Source organism: Hemitrygon akajei, chromosome 6 (genome assembly GCF_048418815.1).
Source record: "Hemitrygon akajei chromosome 6, sHemAka1.3, whole genome shotgun sequence".
Lineage (NCBI taxonomy): Eukaryota > Metazoa > Chordata > Chondrichthyes > Myliobatiformes > Dasyatidae > Hemitrygon > Hemitrygon akajei.
Genome location: NC_133129.1, coordinates 64,038,745 through 64,056,375, shown reverse-complemented (window position 1 = coordinate 64,056,375; position 17,631 = coordinate 64,038,745). Strand labels below are relative to the sequence as shown.

General features: G+C 40.6%; 1 protein-coding gene across 4 annotated transcripts in view; it reads right to left on the bottom strand.

Annotated features, from left to right (window-relative positions):
* The window catches only part of megf10 (multiple EGF-like-domains 10), a 176,276-nt gene that overhangs the window by 61,117 nt on the left and 97,528 nt on the right, over positions 1 to 17,631 (bottom strand). For all 4 annotated transcript variants that reach the window (XM_073048477.1, XM_073048479.1, XM_073048478.1 and 1 more), the window contains exons 8-9: positions 16,870 to 17,006; positions 1,105 to 1,317 (exon numbers count right to left, since the gene is read on the bottom strand). In XM_073048477.1, the coding sequence (XP_072904578.1) occupies positions 1,105 to 1,317; positions 16,870 to 17,006 (350 nt within the window). The remainder of the gene's footprint in view (positions 1 to 1,104; positions 1,318 to 16,869; positions 17,007 to 17,631) is intronic.

Genomic DNA, 17,631 nt, shown 5'->3' with positions numbered 1-17,631 from the left:
TGGTGATCACTGTGAGTTGGAGTCACAAATTTTAAACAGATTTATAAAAGTAAAGGCATGTACATTCCCTCTAACAACACGTAATATCACAGCGGAAAAAAAGCTTTTATACATTTCTAAAATGCCTGACAATGAGTAAATTGTTACGTTTCCACAAGAGTGCAACTGAGCAACACATACAGTGAGAATGACAAGATATCTGTGTCATAAGGTTAGTGGGGTTTTGGGAAAGATTCAAGTATGACGATTTGTCCACTGATTTGCTAGAAAATTAGCTGCGGTAAGCAAGACATGATAGGGATTTGTGGTTGGATTGCGAATGCTTATCAAGTGTGTGTGGTGAACTACATATACCTGTCTGAACTGCTCCTGTGACTCCTCCCACAGACCCCTGCTGACTGCTTCTGTGGCTCCTCCCACAGACCCTGCTGACTGCTCCTGTGGCTCCTCCCACAGACCCCTGTATAAAGGTGATTGAGGCCTGTGCCCGGCCTCATTCTCCAGGATGTAGTGTTGTTCATTCTTCCAGTCAATAAAAGCCGATATCTCGCTTCTTACGTCTCAGAGTGAGTTATTGATGGTTCATCAGTGGCCTCATGAACCACAGCAAAATTCAACCAAATGAACTTGCACAAGCACGATCGTGAGCGTTGAATCACTGCCTCATTGGAGGCACTGTCACTCTTTGCCACAACAAACAGATTAGAACATCAGAACAAAGGGAAAGAAGACTTCAGTTTATTTCTTTACCAAAAGGTTAAAAAGAATGCTTTAGAGCTTTGAGTCTTGATATTCCTAAATGTTGATTTTCCATAATGTGAAGTCACTTCATCAGTCCTTGCATCAAAAAAAAATTGGACATTTTCCACATAAATTCCACTAAAGTGAATGTTTACTCTGTATCTCAGATTTTTTTGGAATTAATTTGTGAATTCCGTAAGGGCAAATTGCAATAACTTGAATTGCTGTAATATAGGGCTTGCCTGAGTTTGTAACAAGTGATCGATGACAAATTTCTAGCCTCGGACTAAGGAAGGGAATGCATTTACTAAAAAAATTGTAAGTAGCATTTTCAAACATTGGCCTAATTAGCCTTTGGCTTACCTGAGTGTGGTTTGCAAGTGGCAGGGGCAGCGCTTGTCGCATTTCATCCCGTAAATGTTGTCAGGGCACATGCGGATCTGGCAGGAGTCCCCTGTGAATCCCGGCTCACACAGGCATGCTCCGTTGATGTGATAACACTCACCGCCGTTTAAGCAGTTGCATTGTTCACTGCAGTTTTTACCATAAGTACCGAAGGAACATTGATCTTGGCACCTTGCAACAAAAAAAACCCAAAAAAAATCTACATTACCGTCTTAAAAGCGAGTGTGTTCATTTTAAACAATGTCTCAAGACCCCACAATTCAGACCATGGACTCTTTTAGATGATGTCATCAGGCAAGAGGTACGGGAGTCTGAAGACCCACAACTCAAATGTTCAACAGCTTCTTTCCCTATGTCATCAGACTCTTGAAATGACATGTAAAACTTTAATACTACCTTGCAGTATATCTTTTTCTCTCACTCAATCTTGCAGTTTTATTGCTTAATCTGTTGACAATGTTGCTCATGTGTGAGTTACGTGTGTTAATTTAAATGCATGTTAACTTGTGTTTGTCCTCAGCTTGTGACAAATTGTGCTGCTGCAAAAAAAAACTAATTTTCATGATATTTAGACCCTGTGTGAGTATAACAATTAACTTGAACTCCACAGCTGATGTTAGAGTCATGGATTCATGCTGTATGGAAATATTCTGGCCATCCAGCATGCTTTTATTATTACCCTACACCTGTTCCATTATAGACCCTAATATTCCCACCAACTTTCACCAAACTCTACTACTCTCCTACACAGGAGGGTCAATTTAGAGGGGCCAATTAATTCACTGACACATCTAAGTTTGGGATGTGGGTGGAAACCAGGGCTCCAGAAGGAGCTAGAGGAATTCAATGGGTCAGAAACCATTGCAGTGTGAAATGGACAGTCGCCGTTTCAGTCAAAGCATTTGATCTGCTCTCAAAAGGAAAGTCCAGGAGAGCCTTCAAACTCCACACAGAGCTCAGGGTTGAACCCCAGATGCTAGAGATGTGAGGCAGGAGCTCTGCTAGGCCAGATGCAACAGACTGAGGTCCAGGCACTGCTGCTCACTCACTTTATTGTGCAGGGAACCTTACTTCCACTCCGATCATGATGGGACTTGTACTGTAACCACAAGCTACAATGAGGCACAAGAGACTGCAAATGCTGTAATCTGAATTTAAAAAAAAACAAATTGCTGGATGTAGGTCAGGCAGCATCGATCAAGCATCAGCCATCCCACTGCCTCCACAGATGCAGCCTGACTTGCTGAGTTCCTCCAGCACTTTGATTTTTTTTTTGCTATTTAAAAGACAGTCTGCATATTTATTGCAGGTCTTTAATACCTTTCACAGCCTCTGAATTCCCAAGCTGTTCTACAACCAACGAAGCATACTTACAGAATAACACTATAGGAAATAGAGAACACGAGGAAATCTGCAGATGCTGGAAATTCAAGCAACACGCATAAAAAATGCTGGTGGAACGCAGCAGGTCTCGGCCCGAAACATCAACAGCACTTCTCCCTATAGATGCTGCCTGGCCTGCTGCATTCCATCAGCATTTTTTGTGTGTTGTAGGAAATAGAGACATGGCTTAAAATACATGGAAGCAATCACAATAACTAATAAGGGCATAAATTTTTGGATAGCTGCATGTATGTGATCACTGGACAATGTTCAATGCAATCCAGCATCATTCACGAGGTAAGAATGGTAGACCTCTTCTTGGTGAGACGACATCGACAGTGTCAATGAAAACTATCTAGTAAGTCTGAGTTAAGATAGAAAAACTGGCAGTTTACAAAGTAACTTTTTCATCAAGAATATCCAACTTTTTCAGAAGCTTTGATTAAAATAACCAAAAGGTTAGAAAAAGCATGAACTTAATACCCTGGTTTTCTTTCTGTGAGGCACAGAACGAGCCATCAAGGCAGTGGAACTCCTGGTAAAGTAGCCTACACAGTTCTTAATCTCTCTTTGTGACCCTCTCCTGTAGATTGGTTTTTCTCAAAGCCTGTCTATTTCCCCAGATTAACTCCTTTTCCATCACCCCTACCAAAAGTGAGTTTGAAGTCACAACAAGTCACAGAATAACGAAAGTTTTCCTCACATTCCCCCCCACCCCCAACTTTATCTTTTGCCTCTATGTACCCTGGCCCATGAACCAGCCATTACTGTAATGGCTCCCAAATTCTTTGAATGACGAATTTCAGTATAATATATAAAGCCCCCGTAAACAACTTTTATGGAAGCTGAGACAGGGCTGCAGGCACTGGAGACACAAGAAACTGCAGATGCTGAAATCTGGGACAAGAAAAGGAAAAGAAGTTACTGGATGAACTCAGTGAGGCAGGCAGTATTTGTGGAGAGAAATGGAAGTCAGTGTTTCGGGTTGAGACCTTTCGTCTAGACTGACAGACAGAGGGGAGAATGACAGAAGGGTTACAGAAAAGGGTGGAAAAGGAGCTAGCAGGCAATAAGGGGTTGAATTACTTGAGGATGGGCGATAGTCAGATGGAAGAGGGGAAAGTTAAAATAATGACAAAGCTGGGAGCTGATAGGTGGAGGTCACTAAGGGCTGATGATGATGGAATCTGATAGCAGAAGAAAGTTGAGCAACTTTAAGACACTGCCGAAGCACTGTTTGCTTATATGTAAACCTCTTTTATTTATTCTTACTTCTGTTGTGAAATTTCTAACTACATATCTTTAACCTTATTAAAGCTTCACGGACCCTCCTACAATCGTTAGGGGTCTCAGAAGTTGCCCCTTCGTAAATAAGAAATTACTGTTCCAGTGGGTACAGTTTCCCTCTGTCTAAAATAGTCATCAACTTTTACACTTAGAATAAATCTCCCTCCTTCTTCTTCAGAAGCTAAGAGCAGTCTTAGCTTTAATTGTCCAACTTCATTAATTAAACTCTTCACCCCACTCCAGAATTTTTTTCCTGCATCCTTTGCCTGCTTTCTGAAGACCAGAATTGGAAGCATAAGCTCACATGGGTTGGTCAACATTTTATAAAGACTCAAAATTATCTCCTTGCTTTCATATTCTATATCCATATTCATGATGTCCTAAACTCCATATGCATTACAAACTAGTCTCCCAGCATTTCCTGCCACATGTAGAGATTAATGCAGATGTACATCCAGATACTTCCATTCCTAAACACTTGGCAGCACAGTGGTACAAATAAGAGGGCTGCTGCCTCAACACCAGAGACTCCAGATTTTATCCTGACCGCATTTGTGTGGCGTTCGCACACTCTCCCTGTAACCGTGTGGGATTCCTTCAGATGCTCTGACTTCCTCCTAAGTCCCAAAGACATGTGTGTTGGTAGGTTAATTGGACACTCTAAAATGCTCCTTGCATGTGTTAAATCTGGGGGGGGGGGGGGTGGTAGATTAATAAAGATGTGGGGAGAATAAACCAAAAATGGGATTGATGTAGAATTAGTACAAATGGGAGCTAGGTGTTATGTGGGGACTCTGTATAGCCACAGGACTTGTTTCTATGTTAAATCCAGTTTATAGAGGAGGGTGTGCTTGCTGCCTTGACCCAAGTAGGATGAATTAATCCGCAGGGCCTGACAGTGTGTCCTTGTGGGAGGCAGAGATTACATGGACCTTGGCAGTGATATTTAAAATATCCTTAGCTACAGCTGCCAGAGGACTGGAGGGTGTAAATGCTGTTCCATTCTTCAAGAAGGCTCTAAGAAAAAGCTGGGAAATTATAAGCTGGTGAACATAATATCAGGCAATATTGGAAAGCATTATATGGGACTGGATATACAAGTACAGTATTGAATAGATGGGGCCTGATTTGCAATAGTTAACATGGTTTTGCATGTGTGAGGTCATGTCTAACCAATATTTTAGAGTTTTTTTGGAGGACATATAGTGTATATATAGGACTTATAGTGTAGAGGACTGTCAAAGATTGCAGAGAGACATTGATAGGATGCAGAAGTGGGCTGAGAAGTGGCAGATGGAGTTCAACCCGGAGAAGTGTGAGGTGGTACACTTTGGAAGGACAAACTCCAAGGCAGAGTACAAAGTAAATGGCAGGATACTTGGTAGTGTGAAGGAGCAGAGGGATCTGGGGGTACATGTCCACAGATCCCTGAAGGTTGCCTCACAGGTAGATAGGGTAGTTAAGAAAGCTTATGGGGTGTTAGCTTTCATAAGTCGAGGGATAGAGTTTAAGAAACGCGATGTAATGATGCAGCTCTATAAAACTCTATTTAGGCCATACTTGGAGTACTGTGTCCAGTCCTGGTCGCCTCTCTTTAGGAAGGATGTGGAAGCATTGAAAAGGGTACAGAGGAGATTTACCAGGATGCTGCCTGGTTTAGAGAGTATGGATTATGATCAGAGATTAAGGGAGCTAGGGCTTTACTCTTTGGAGAGGAGGATGATGAGAGGAGACATGATAGAGGTGTACAAGATATTAAGAGGAATAGACAGAGTGGACAGCCAGCACCTCTTCCCCAGGGCACCACTGCTCAGTACAAGAGGACATGGCTTTAAGGTAAGGGGAGGGAAGTTCAAGGGGGATATTAGAGGAAGGTTTTTCACTCAGAGAGTGGTTGGTGCGTGGAATACACTGCCTGAGTCAGTGGTGGAGGCAGATACACTAGTGAAGTTTAAGAGACTACTAGACAGGTATATGGAGGAATTTAAGTTGGGGGGTTATATGGGAGGCAGGGATTGAGGGTCGGCACAACATTGTGGGCCGAAGGGCCTGTAATGTGCTGTACTGTTCTATGACATTACATGGACGATTGATGAAGGAAAGATGGTGCACATGGTCCATGTGGACCTTAGAAAGGCCTTTAATAAGCCCCACATGGGAGGCTGGTCCAGAAGGTTAAGTCATTTGGCATTCAGGATGAAGTAGTAAATTGGATCCTGCATTAGTTTAGTGAGAGAAGACAGAATTTGATAGTAGATGGTTGTCTCTCTGATTGGAAGTCTATCTATAACTAGTGGTGAGCCGCAAGGATTGGTACTGGGTCCATTCTCATTTATCATCTATATTAATGATTTAAGTGATAATGTGATAAATTAGGTCATCAAATTTGCAAATGACAGCAAGAAAAAGCTATAAAAGATCTGGACTAGCTGGGAAAATGGGCTGAAAAATGACAGATGGAGTCTCATGCAGACAAGTGTGAGGTATTGTACTTTTGCAGTGCAAACCAGGGTAGGACTTGCACAGTGAATGGTAGGGCACTGGGGTATGCAGTAGAACAGAGGGGTCTGGGAATACAGATCCATAATTTCTTGAAAGGTTTTAAAGAGAAGTTTTCTCACGTTGGTGATCATAAATCAAAGCACTGAGTGCATGAGGCTTTTTTGCCCTGAGTTTGAATAAGATTAACCCTGGAGGTCATGGGTTTAGGGTGAAAGGGTAAATATTTAAAGGGAATTTGAGGGTGATTTAGTTTACTCAGAAGATAGTGCAAGTATGGAATGAGCCACCAGTGGAAGTGATGGATATGGGTCCAATTGCTACATTTAATGCAAGTTTGGATAGGTACACGGATGAGAGAGGTATGGACAGCTACAGCATGGGAAGAGGGGACAAGGCAGCAAACATGTCGACATGGAATGGATGGGTCGAAGGGCTTGTTTCTGTGCTGTAGTGATCTATGACTCTATAAGAAGGCACCTTCAATCTTTCCCTGAAACTATATTTTCTAGTTTGATCCACCTTTGATATGGAGATAAGTTTCCTGCAGTTCTTACAAATAATAACAAAATACTCTACCCTGACTCTGTTTTGTTCTTACGATAATCTTCAGTCTATTCTTTCACTGACTGAGTTACTATGCATTTCAATTTGGCATTGTTTGCTGGGACTATGTCAAATATGGACATAGACCATTTGTCTTTCATCTACATTGAAAAATTGAGTTAGTCCAGTTAAACATCATTTTCCTTTAATCAATATTTTCTTTTACTGGCTCATTTTTTCCCATTTTTCTTCACTAATTATCATCTCTGCCACTAAAATTAAGCTGATGAGCCCAAGTATACCTTTTTATCCTATCCTATTTAAAAGCAGGTGTTGCATTTTCCAATCCTCCAGCATTTGCATCGGTAACTTGTTTCTTCTCTGTCTACATGTCACCTTTTTACTGCATTATCCTGCCGGCTTCCCATGTTCTGCAGTCTTACAAAAAAGCAAATAAAGGAGATAAGTTTGACTTATTTGCTCCCTACAGTCTGGCCTCTCCCTTTCAGAGATGTTTCCTCTGCTTTACCCATCTGCTTCCCCAACACCTTCATTTTCATCTAAAACTAACTTGTTTTCTCTCTTTCCTCATTCCCCATTGTGAAAAAGGAGCAGCAGACCTGAAACTTAACTTCACAGACACTGCCTAATTTGCTAAGCGTTTCCAGCACTTTGTTTTTATTTTAGATTCTTGTTCATCTCATTTGCATATATCTTTGCCAATTAAAATCTGCTTGTGATTGCTCCTCCCTCTTCATTACTAACTAAACCTCAAAACATCACGATCAGAGCTCAAAGATTTTTTGCCATTCACATATACAGTACAAAGGTCTTGGGCACGTATATATCACTAAGGAGCCTAAGACACTTGCACGGTACTGTATTTGTCAACATGCAGCAGAGAGCGAGTTTGTAAATAAGGATGTTGGGAATGGTGAGGGTGGAGTGCCATGGGAGGGATGTGGGATAGCTGGCAGAAAAGAAATGCCAGGGGTAAGATGGTGCGGGTGCAGCCGCACCCAGCCCTGAGACACCAGGCAAGGTGATTCAATTCATTTAGTGATCCTTACAGAATGTCTCTCTGGTGCATCTTGTTCCCTCCCCTCTCCCTTCCCCTTTTCCCAACCATGATTCCCTTCTTCCAGCCCCCTTCCCACTCTCAGTCCATATTAAAGACTCATATCAGAATCTGTTTATCATCACTCACACGTCATGATTTTTTTTGCAGAAGCAGTACAGTGCATTGCATAAAATTACTACAGTACCATGCAAAAGTCATAGGTACATATATGCAGACTTTTGCACAATACTGTACTTAACTTGGATCACTTACATTCACTTAACTGTATCCAGTAATAAAAACTTAGATCTAGATCTGAGAAATGACTTTCAAGAAGTCTTACTTTAATGGGGAGATTTGCAGGGAAGTTTCATTTTGGATGGGGCTGAAACCAAGAGGAGGTTAACACAGGACAGTCACAAATCAGGGAAATTAGTAAATACACTTTACCCAGAGGGTGGTGAATATTGTACCCAATACTACAAGGAGTATGATGATTTAAGAGGGAAAGTTAGATAAATATATTAAAGAATGAGAATATGGTGAAAGGCTGGGATTAGGGGGATGGGAGGATGTTTGTATGTAACAAACAACGTTATTGTGCTAAAAAGCCAGAATCTGCAGTGACAATTCAAAGTAAAATCAAATTAACAAAGAATTGCATTCATAAAGCCTTGTTTTGTGAAACTGTGAATTTCCATTTGTCACGTCAACTAACATACATTTTAATAAACAAGCTCATTGAATTTTTATTTATATCTAAACTGATAATTGTACATCGTTATAGACATAATCTATTTTCAGGCAACAGAGTTGTATCACTTTGTCACTAAAATTACTCCCCAGACTCAGCTGAGATCATGATCACAGTACAATGATGCATTTGTTTGTCGTCGATTTATTCTGTCTGTGACTCCTGGTTTAGACAATGCCAACTCTATTCCCACCGTTAATCTGGAAAAGCTCTGTGACCTTGACTATGGATCGTCAATGCAAGTGCAAGGACCCCTTCCTGTTGGGATAGAGTTTTGAACAATGGTGAAAATGGGTTGATAGATTGTGAATACCCTCATTACCTCTGAATGAATTAATGTGCTATAAGTTTCAGCATTTAATTAAATTCTAAAAAGGAAAAATCTTATTGAAAGCACATGGTATTGCAAATGTATGCACCCTATGGATGCTTATTCTTAGTTAAATTATCTTCAGCACAATATTCAAAAGTCATTGTTATAAACAAGCTTTTGTATTTTGGCATTAGCAGAAATGTAAACTTTCAATAAGTACATTTCTACTATCTGTTATTCATACAATCGAGATCCCAGATGAAGCAGGCCAAGGAAACAAATATTTTGTGTTTTAAGCAAATAAAGATGCAAAATAGAAATAAAATCACTTTATTCAACAGATTAACCGGCCGGCATCATAGAAGTGGTAAGTGCTTACATCTCAAGCATCTATATAATTATCAGTCTTGTTAACTGTTCAGGATGATGAGTTCTGTTAAAAGGTCATTAACTTGAATATGAACACTGACTTAATATCATCCATCTGCCCTGCTGACGACGTCCGTAACATTCCAATGTGCAATCTTGAAATTTTTGGGCTTACGTGCTTGACTACAGCATTCAGCCAACAACTAGAAAACAGAGAAGTTTCCTAAAGGAAGCTGAAAGAACCAAAATAAAAAACTAAAACTGAAATAACTTGGTATTAATGAACAAAATAGACCGATTTTCAAGTTCGTGAATGAGCACTGTTAATGGTAAGAGCTTCAGCAATCTAACCCATGGTTCAATATAAAGTCAGAAGCACCAAAGACTTCTATTTCTATAGCTTATTTTCCAAATTCAGGACTCCTGTGTTGTAAATGACTCAGTTTGGCTTTTCGCCTCAAAATCAGAAGGCGATGGAAAACCTTAAATTTCCGGTTTAAAATGGCGCTACTGAAGACATGTGACAGCTTACTGGTAGTTCAAAAGCAAAGAATTTGAATAAAACCATTACCAGAAACACTTTAAAAAAAAAATAAATTGCAGAGCGATTTGTTGTGGAAAGGCCCGGGTCCTAATGCGAGGTACAGCCAGCTGTTTGGCCAATCTAAATGATGGCCCATATAGACTGGAAAGGCAGGGTGTTGAGAGACAGGCAAGGTCGGATTGCTTTGGTCGCCGAGCCGATTTGGGGAGTTGTGAACTGCTCCTTCAGCAGCGAAATCTAGGCCCAGAGTGATTCACAGCCTGAAGGGCCAGGCCCTAATGCGAGGTTCGGACAATTGAAACACCAGCACAGATAATCTGGGGCTTCTGTCTCTGTGATGCTAAGGCTCTGAGACTGCCCTCGGCTGCTGTGCTTCGTGTCTGTAAATTTTGTGATGATTTGCCCCACTAATATGATGAACTGAATACTGAGACTTTGGGCCTATGGCGGGCTGCTCCAGGCATTTGGATCTAAGGAATCAATTTGGTTTGGAATGCATTCGTTGTTGCTTGCTTCTATTGCTTGCATGATTTGTTTTGTGTTTTTTTCTCTTTCTCTGTGGGCACTGGGGGCTGGGGTTGGTCTTCTTTTTCCTAACTGGGTTCTCTCAGGTTCCCTGCTTTGCGACCGCCTGTAAGCATACAAGTCTCAACGCTGTATAGTTATACATTCTTTGATAACAAGTACACTTTGAAACCCTAAACCTGAGATACCGTCTCATTCACTACACAGCAGTCTCAAGCCCACTGTGCGAGTGAAGGTACAATAGAAACAGATGTTAAAATGAGATCCGCTTTGCCCTCTCATCAGCCTGCTGGAAAGCACAGGAGATATTCCTGGTGGACTGGGATTACAATGGTCCTTCCTTCAATATAGAGGGAAGGGTTTGTGTTGTTCCTTGCTTTTTTTTCCACCTTGTCCATCCCTGGCCCCACTTTGGTATCAGCTGCTTTTCCACTATGCAGCATGTTATCCCAGTGGTCAAATGCCCCTTCTCCCTGTGTGGCACTGCACATCATGAGAGGTTACACCCTTGGAATGGGACATTAAATGAAGACCCCATCTGTCCTGTCAAGGAGCACTGGAGAATTACCACAAACACGGTCTCTGCAGAATCCACCAAATCCCTTGACAGGATAAGCAAACAATGTCTTCAATGTTGTCTCTCAGGTCAATACCTCTAGCACTGGGTCCCTAATTAAATTCAATAAGCTGCACTGGGCACGTCACATTGCTTGTATACCTGACACTAGACTCCCAAAGCAAATGCTCCATTCTCATTTTAGGGAATCCGTCAGATGTGGACAAAGGAAACGGTTTGAGTATAACTTTCGCACCATCAGTGGCACGGTAGATAATATCCAGGCCTTCTTAAAATGGAAAAGGAGTATTCAGGACAGTTTTGAGAAACTTGTCCACTCCTGGTGAGTACAGACACCCAGCATAAACTGCAGTACCACCATTTCACCTTCCAAATGACCCACCCATTTATCCCATATGGTACTCACTACCTCACCTTTGGAAGAACCTGTAGATCCTGCATTGGTTCCATCAACTACCTCAAAAGCCACAGAAATCAATTGAAAACAAGCCATTGCATAAAGAGGAGGAAAAGATTCTGTAACACCATCCCAATAGGAAATCCATCCCTATGTTTTGGTCAATACTTACCTTTCAATCAACATTACTACAACAAATTATCTGCTCATCTTCACATTGTTGTTTGCAGGAGCTATCTTGTACATAATTGGGTGCTCTTATAACATTCTAGCTATTATTACATTTAGAAAGGATGTATAAAGTGTTTGTACCTGCTTTGGGATGTGAAAGATGATAGAGGAATGAACATATAACTTTCTTTTATTGCCAAAAAAATAGCTTTAAAGTGCATCCAACTTGCTAAGGTAGACAAGAAGGCATACAACTTTAACACAGTAAGCTCCGACCAAATACAGTCAACGGAGAAATGTCGGTCAAGGAACCAAGAAGAAAGCCCCTGCTCACTTAAAAATAACACCACGTGGTCATTTAAATCCACATGAAAGGGTAGTCATTTTAATACTTAATCCAAACGTCAGCATATCTGACAATCCAGTATTCTAGCAAAGTGACAGACTGAATTTTTGCACCCATTGTTGGATTGGAAGTTGAACCCTTCACTTTTCACCTAGAAGGGAGGGAGTATTATCCTTTGAGCCACAGCCAAAGTTGTCTATGTAAACATCAATGAAAGTTTGTTGACACAGCATTCCTTGAAGTTGACCGGGCAGCAGCAAAGTAACTACAAGACACTTAGACACTGTATGTAACCTGCAAGTCATTCAAAACTGCAGAGCCTATACAGTCAATCTCAAATATCACGCTAGAAGAGGAAATGAGGTTGTCTTTAAACAACCCAATCTTCATTTGTCATTTTTGTTCAAAAGTTCAACTTTGGAGGAGTCATCTGGAATTAATTTCAACTCAACTGTTTGCCCAACATCTATTCATTGAAAAGAAACAAAATGTTTGCCAAGTGCTACATAGGCAACAAATAATAAAGCAAAATGCAGTCATCACTAGGAATCCGGAAAATAACCCACTGCTGACTCAGTGAGTGGCAGCTGGAGACCTCCTGATCTTTTTGCTAAGCCACCATAAATCACAAACAAGCTTTCTATACTCCTCTGAGTCTATGTGGTGAGTTAACGTTCTCAATCTCTCTGGGGCCTTGTCACATTGCCACCACCCCCCACCTCCGTGACTCGAGCATTATTGTACTCAAGAAATCCTGCAAGTTTAAAAGATTGAAGGCTATAGAGACAGGGGTAAGACAAGGAGTCATTAATTGTTCCAATAGTCACATCCATAATTTTAGCTCCTTGGGCCTTAAACTCTGGAATTCCCTCATTAAAGTTTAACTTGCCTGCTCAACAAAGCTCTTGGTCATCTTCTCTGACATCTTCCTGTGTGACTCAGATTCAGATTGTTTGATAATATTTTTGTTTCTTAAAGCTATTTTATATATACAAGTTGTTAGTGTAGCAGTGTGACCGAGCCCCCAAATGAGCTGACAAATTACTGACCTATTTCAGAACAAGCTGTAACTGGTTAAACCCACATTAAAGTGACAGCAGGGAGCATTTACACTAAAACCTACACTGCAGGCTATAATCTCTTAGATGTAAAAAAAAACAGAATATACACTAGAGGCATGTACCATGGATGAGTCAATGGGATGTACAGAGAGCTGCGTTAAGAGTCCCTTGGTTAATCAGGACTAAAAGGATTAGGCATGCACCCTCTATCGGAAAATTATCCTGCACTTGCAGAGCTGAGAATGTTAAGTGCATGCTCTATGGCTTAGTGAGTGGCCCTACAGCATTAGTGCAGATATGTCAGTGTGGGAGTAAACATTGACTGTAATATGTCGAGGAGATTATTGCTTTCAAGCAAGAGTGAACACTTAAGATCCTGTTTATTACATTTTCTGTGTAATTCTACCTCTGTTTTCAGCTGCAAATTGATGGCCCAGATCTTATGGCAGTCAGGCATTTCATGTATTCTCTGTTGGTAGGATTATATTCCACAGTTTTCGACTCAAAAAGTGTTTGCCTTGCAACCTTCTGTGAGCATGAGCTGCTAATGGCCTGCTGTGGGCACTAGGACGTCAGGACATTAAGGGACAACAATCTTCAACCAATGATAACATAAGGATTAACAATAAAAGCACGGAAGCACGAAAGCAAACTAGGTCAGATCAGATACCTGGAGAAAAGTGAAATGAGGGAAAGTGAAAACATGAAGATAGATATTTGCAGAATTTTCTGGCAATTTTGTACCTTCAGGATTCAGGTTCCACAGTCTCAATCACTCCAGCAGGAGTGGTTGATTGGTATTGCAGGATAATAAAACTTTAATTCCACTTCCCATTCTCATATGATGGTCCATGGCCTCGTCTATAGTGACTCTCGGGTTGGAGGAGCAACACGTCTTATTCTGTCTGGGTAGTCTCTAACCTGACTGACTGCACAAACATTGCTTTCTCTAACCTCTGGTAATTTCTCCCCCCTCCTGCTTCTCTCCTTTTCCATTCACCATTCTGGCTCCCTCTTGTCCCTTTTCTTCTCCTCACCTGCCTATCACCTCCTTCTGGTGCCCCTCCTCCTCCCATTTCTCCCACTCCTATCAGATTCCTTCTTCTATAACCAGTGCTGAGAAAGGGTCTCGGTGTGAAATGTCAACTGTCCATTTCCATAGATGCTGCCTGACCTGCTGGGTTCCTCCAGCACTTTGTGTTTCTTTAGCCCTTTGCTTTTTCCAGCTATCACCACCATGCCTGTCACTTCATCCCTCCTCCCCCACCTATCTGCATTCCCCTTCACCTGGTCTCGCCTACCAGCTTGTACTCCTTCCCCATCTCCCACCTTCTGACTTGGGCTTCTTCCCCCTTTCTTTCCACTCTAATGAAATATCTCAGCCTAAAACATCAACTGTTTATTCCTCTCCATAGATGCTGCCTGACCAGCTGAATTATTCCAGCATTTTATGTGTATTACTCCTTTATTAAAGAGTCCTAATGCTGTCAGCAACCAGCCATGATAATCTGTGGGGAATTTAACTAATGAGTCATTACATAGCACAAAGGTTTTGCGTTGCTGCAAAACGGTGTGGCGATTTGTAACTCAAGACACCTCCTTCCATTGCTGCAAGTGGTCAGAAGGTTCACTGAGCCATCGATAATGGCTAGTTCAAATGTCAATGGGCCATTGTCTTATGTTCCATCTAAATGTAATCATAGTTTTTAACTCATATGTTTTGGTCGTGTCCGCTTTTGAAAAAATATTGGAAAGATATTTTTGATATTATTTCTGCGGTATTGAACATTGATTTACAACCTCATCCTATTACTGCAATTTTTGGTTTACCAATGATGGACTCACTCCATTTATCCTCTTCTGCTTGTCGAATGATTGCATTTCTTACATTAATGGCTAGAAGATCTAGTTTGTTGAATTGGAAAGAAATTAATCCTCCTACTGTATTTCATTGGTTTTCTCAAACTATGTTATGTTTAAATTTAGAAAAAATTAGAAGTGTTGTATTTGATACTTCTATTAAATTTGAAAAGATATGGAGACCATTTATTCAATATTTTCATATGATGTAATATGACCCTGTTCCAAGCCTATTTGTTTTTCCAGTTTTGATTGTATATATGTTGAGAGGATCGGAGTTGACGACACTGATGATTTTCTATTGTTGCGAGATATTATAAACAGCCCTTTTTTCCCCTATTTTTTCTTTTTCTCTTTTTCTTTTTTTGTTTTTTCTCTAATAGTTATTAGATTATTAGATTAGTTTTTCTTTTGCATAATTTTTTTTCTTTTTTCTGTTTTTAAAAAAATATATATTATGATATACCTAGGTTTGACTTGTTTATTTGTATATTGTATTGTTCATGATTTGGGAATACTCATTTATACTGTAATCATTGCTTATGTATTCTCTCATGTTTAGTTGGAAAGTATGTTTGTAATCCCATTATCTATGTATCATTTTATTTTGTTGATATTAATAATAATAAAAAGATTGAAAAAGAAAAGTAAATGTAATCATAGTTAAAGAAAATTACAAAAGATACTTTTTACACTAGTTCATTTACAAAATCAAGCTTGTAAATCTCTTCATAAGCACAAGAGATTCTGCAGATGCTGGAAATTCAGAGCAACACGCATAAAATGCTGGAGGAACTGAGCAGGACAGGCAGCATCTATGGAGAGGAATAAACATTTCATATTTCAGGCCAGGACCCTTCATCAGGACTGGGGAGGGTAGGTGGGAGGAAGAACCATTTCTTCTCCAGTCCTGATGAAGGGTTCGGCCTGACCCATTGATTGCTTATTCCTTTCCATAGATACTGTCTGATGTGCTATTCCTCCAGCAATTTGTGTGTGTGTGTGTATTGTAACTCATTTCTACAGTAGCTCTCTTCTTTGTGTCTCTGAGCCTGGCTTTTACCAGCATTATTTTCATTTCTCTCTCTTCATTCATCTTCCTCTATCTATAATCTCCTCCAGAGAGATCTGCTAAGAATAACAGCACTGTACTGCCCTTCCCTAGCCAGCACCAGACATCTAACTCAGACCTTCTTGCAGAATTTCTCCATGCTCACCAACCCCCTGCCCCCACCTTCCCTCACTGCAACTTTAAAGTTTGATTCCTAACACTTAGTTTTGATGAAAGGTCATTGACCCAAAACTTTAACCCTGCTACCCTCTTCGCAGATGCAGCCTGACATGCTGAGTATTTCTAGTACTATTTCTATTTCGGATGTTCAGCATCTACATATTTTTAACATAAGGACACAAGAAAAAAAAGGAACTCAAGTAGGACATTCAACCCCTCTAGCCTGCTTCACCCTTCAATGTGATTATACATTGCTTTCCCTTCTGTGCCAGTTCCCCATTAGCCTCAATTCCTCAACTGGTCATCTCTACCTTAAATATATCTAAACACCTGGTCTCCAGTAACCTTGAGACCGGGGTTTCAAGGGATTCACCATTCCCTGTTTGATTATTACAGAAGGGCATGAAATGAAACCCATTTCATTTAATTTAAATACTGAATCCACTGTGAAACTAACCAGTTGTTCTGTATGTTTACTGGCATGTAAACTGCTTGAAAACATTCCCACACAAACACTGTCTCCCATATGGCAAAGTATCCTAAATGCTTCAAAAAAAGTCCTCCAAGTGTTATGATGTGACCAGAAGTTTGTTTAATGGTGTAGATTTCAAAAAGTGCCTGGGAAATGGGGTTGTTTATAGCTGCCCATAAAAAAGCGATAGAAACTCAGAAGGGGCAAGAGAACAGACTTAATTAGAACAAAGAGGTTATTACAACAATGGTGAGAAATGGTACAGTGGATGTCAACACAATTTAAAAACAATAAAGCTTGAAAATACAGTAATGAGAAATACCATTACCTCTCCCCTGTGTAGCCAGCTCCACAATGACACTGACCCGTGGCTGAGTCGCATTGTCCTCCATTATGACACTGGCATTCCTGTGAGCAGTTTATTCCATATCTTCCCTCTGGGCATGGCTGGCCACAAACAGTTCCCTGTAAAAGTATATCATTTAAACATTAGTTTTTGGAAACAAACATTCAGCCTGAATGATACTTTCAATCATAACTGGCATAAAACTACCATGATCTACTAAACTGATTCTTACTCAACATTTCTCTTAGGCATTCTTAAGGGAGACATTGAGCCTTACGAGTCTACACTAAGAAAACAAATGCGTAAGAAATAGGAATGGGAGCCAGGTTGAGATGCACCACTGTTCATTGAGATCATTTGCCAGTTCTCAAGCCCATCTCCTACGCAATCCCAAAAGTCCTTGATCATCTGAGTGTTTCTGAAACTATTATCTTAGCAATTTCTCCTTGCCTCAATCCACATTGGATATTCAGAGACACAAGAGACTGCAGAAGCTGTACTATAGAGTAAAAGTAAAACAAACTGCTGGATGAACTCAGCAGGTCAAGCAGCTTCTATGGAGGTGGAGGAATGGTCGACATTTCAGTTCATGACCTGAATCAGCTGATCCCTATTCTGGAAACAATGCCCTTTAACTTAGAGTCTCCAACAATGAGAAGCAGCCTCCTGGTATCTAACCTTTCAAGCCTTCTCAGAATTTTAATAAGATGAATTCCTTTCTTCTACCTTCCAGAGAATATGGTC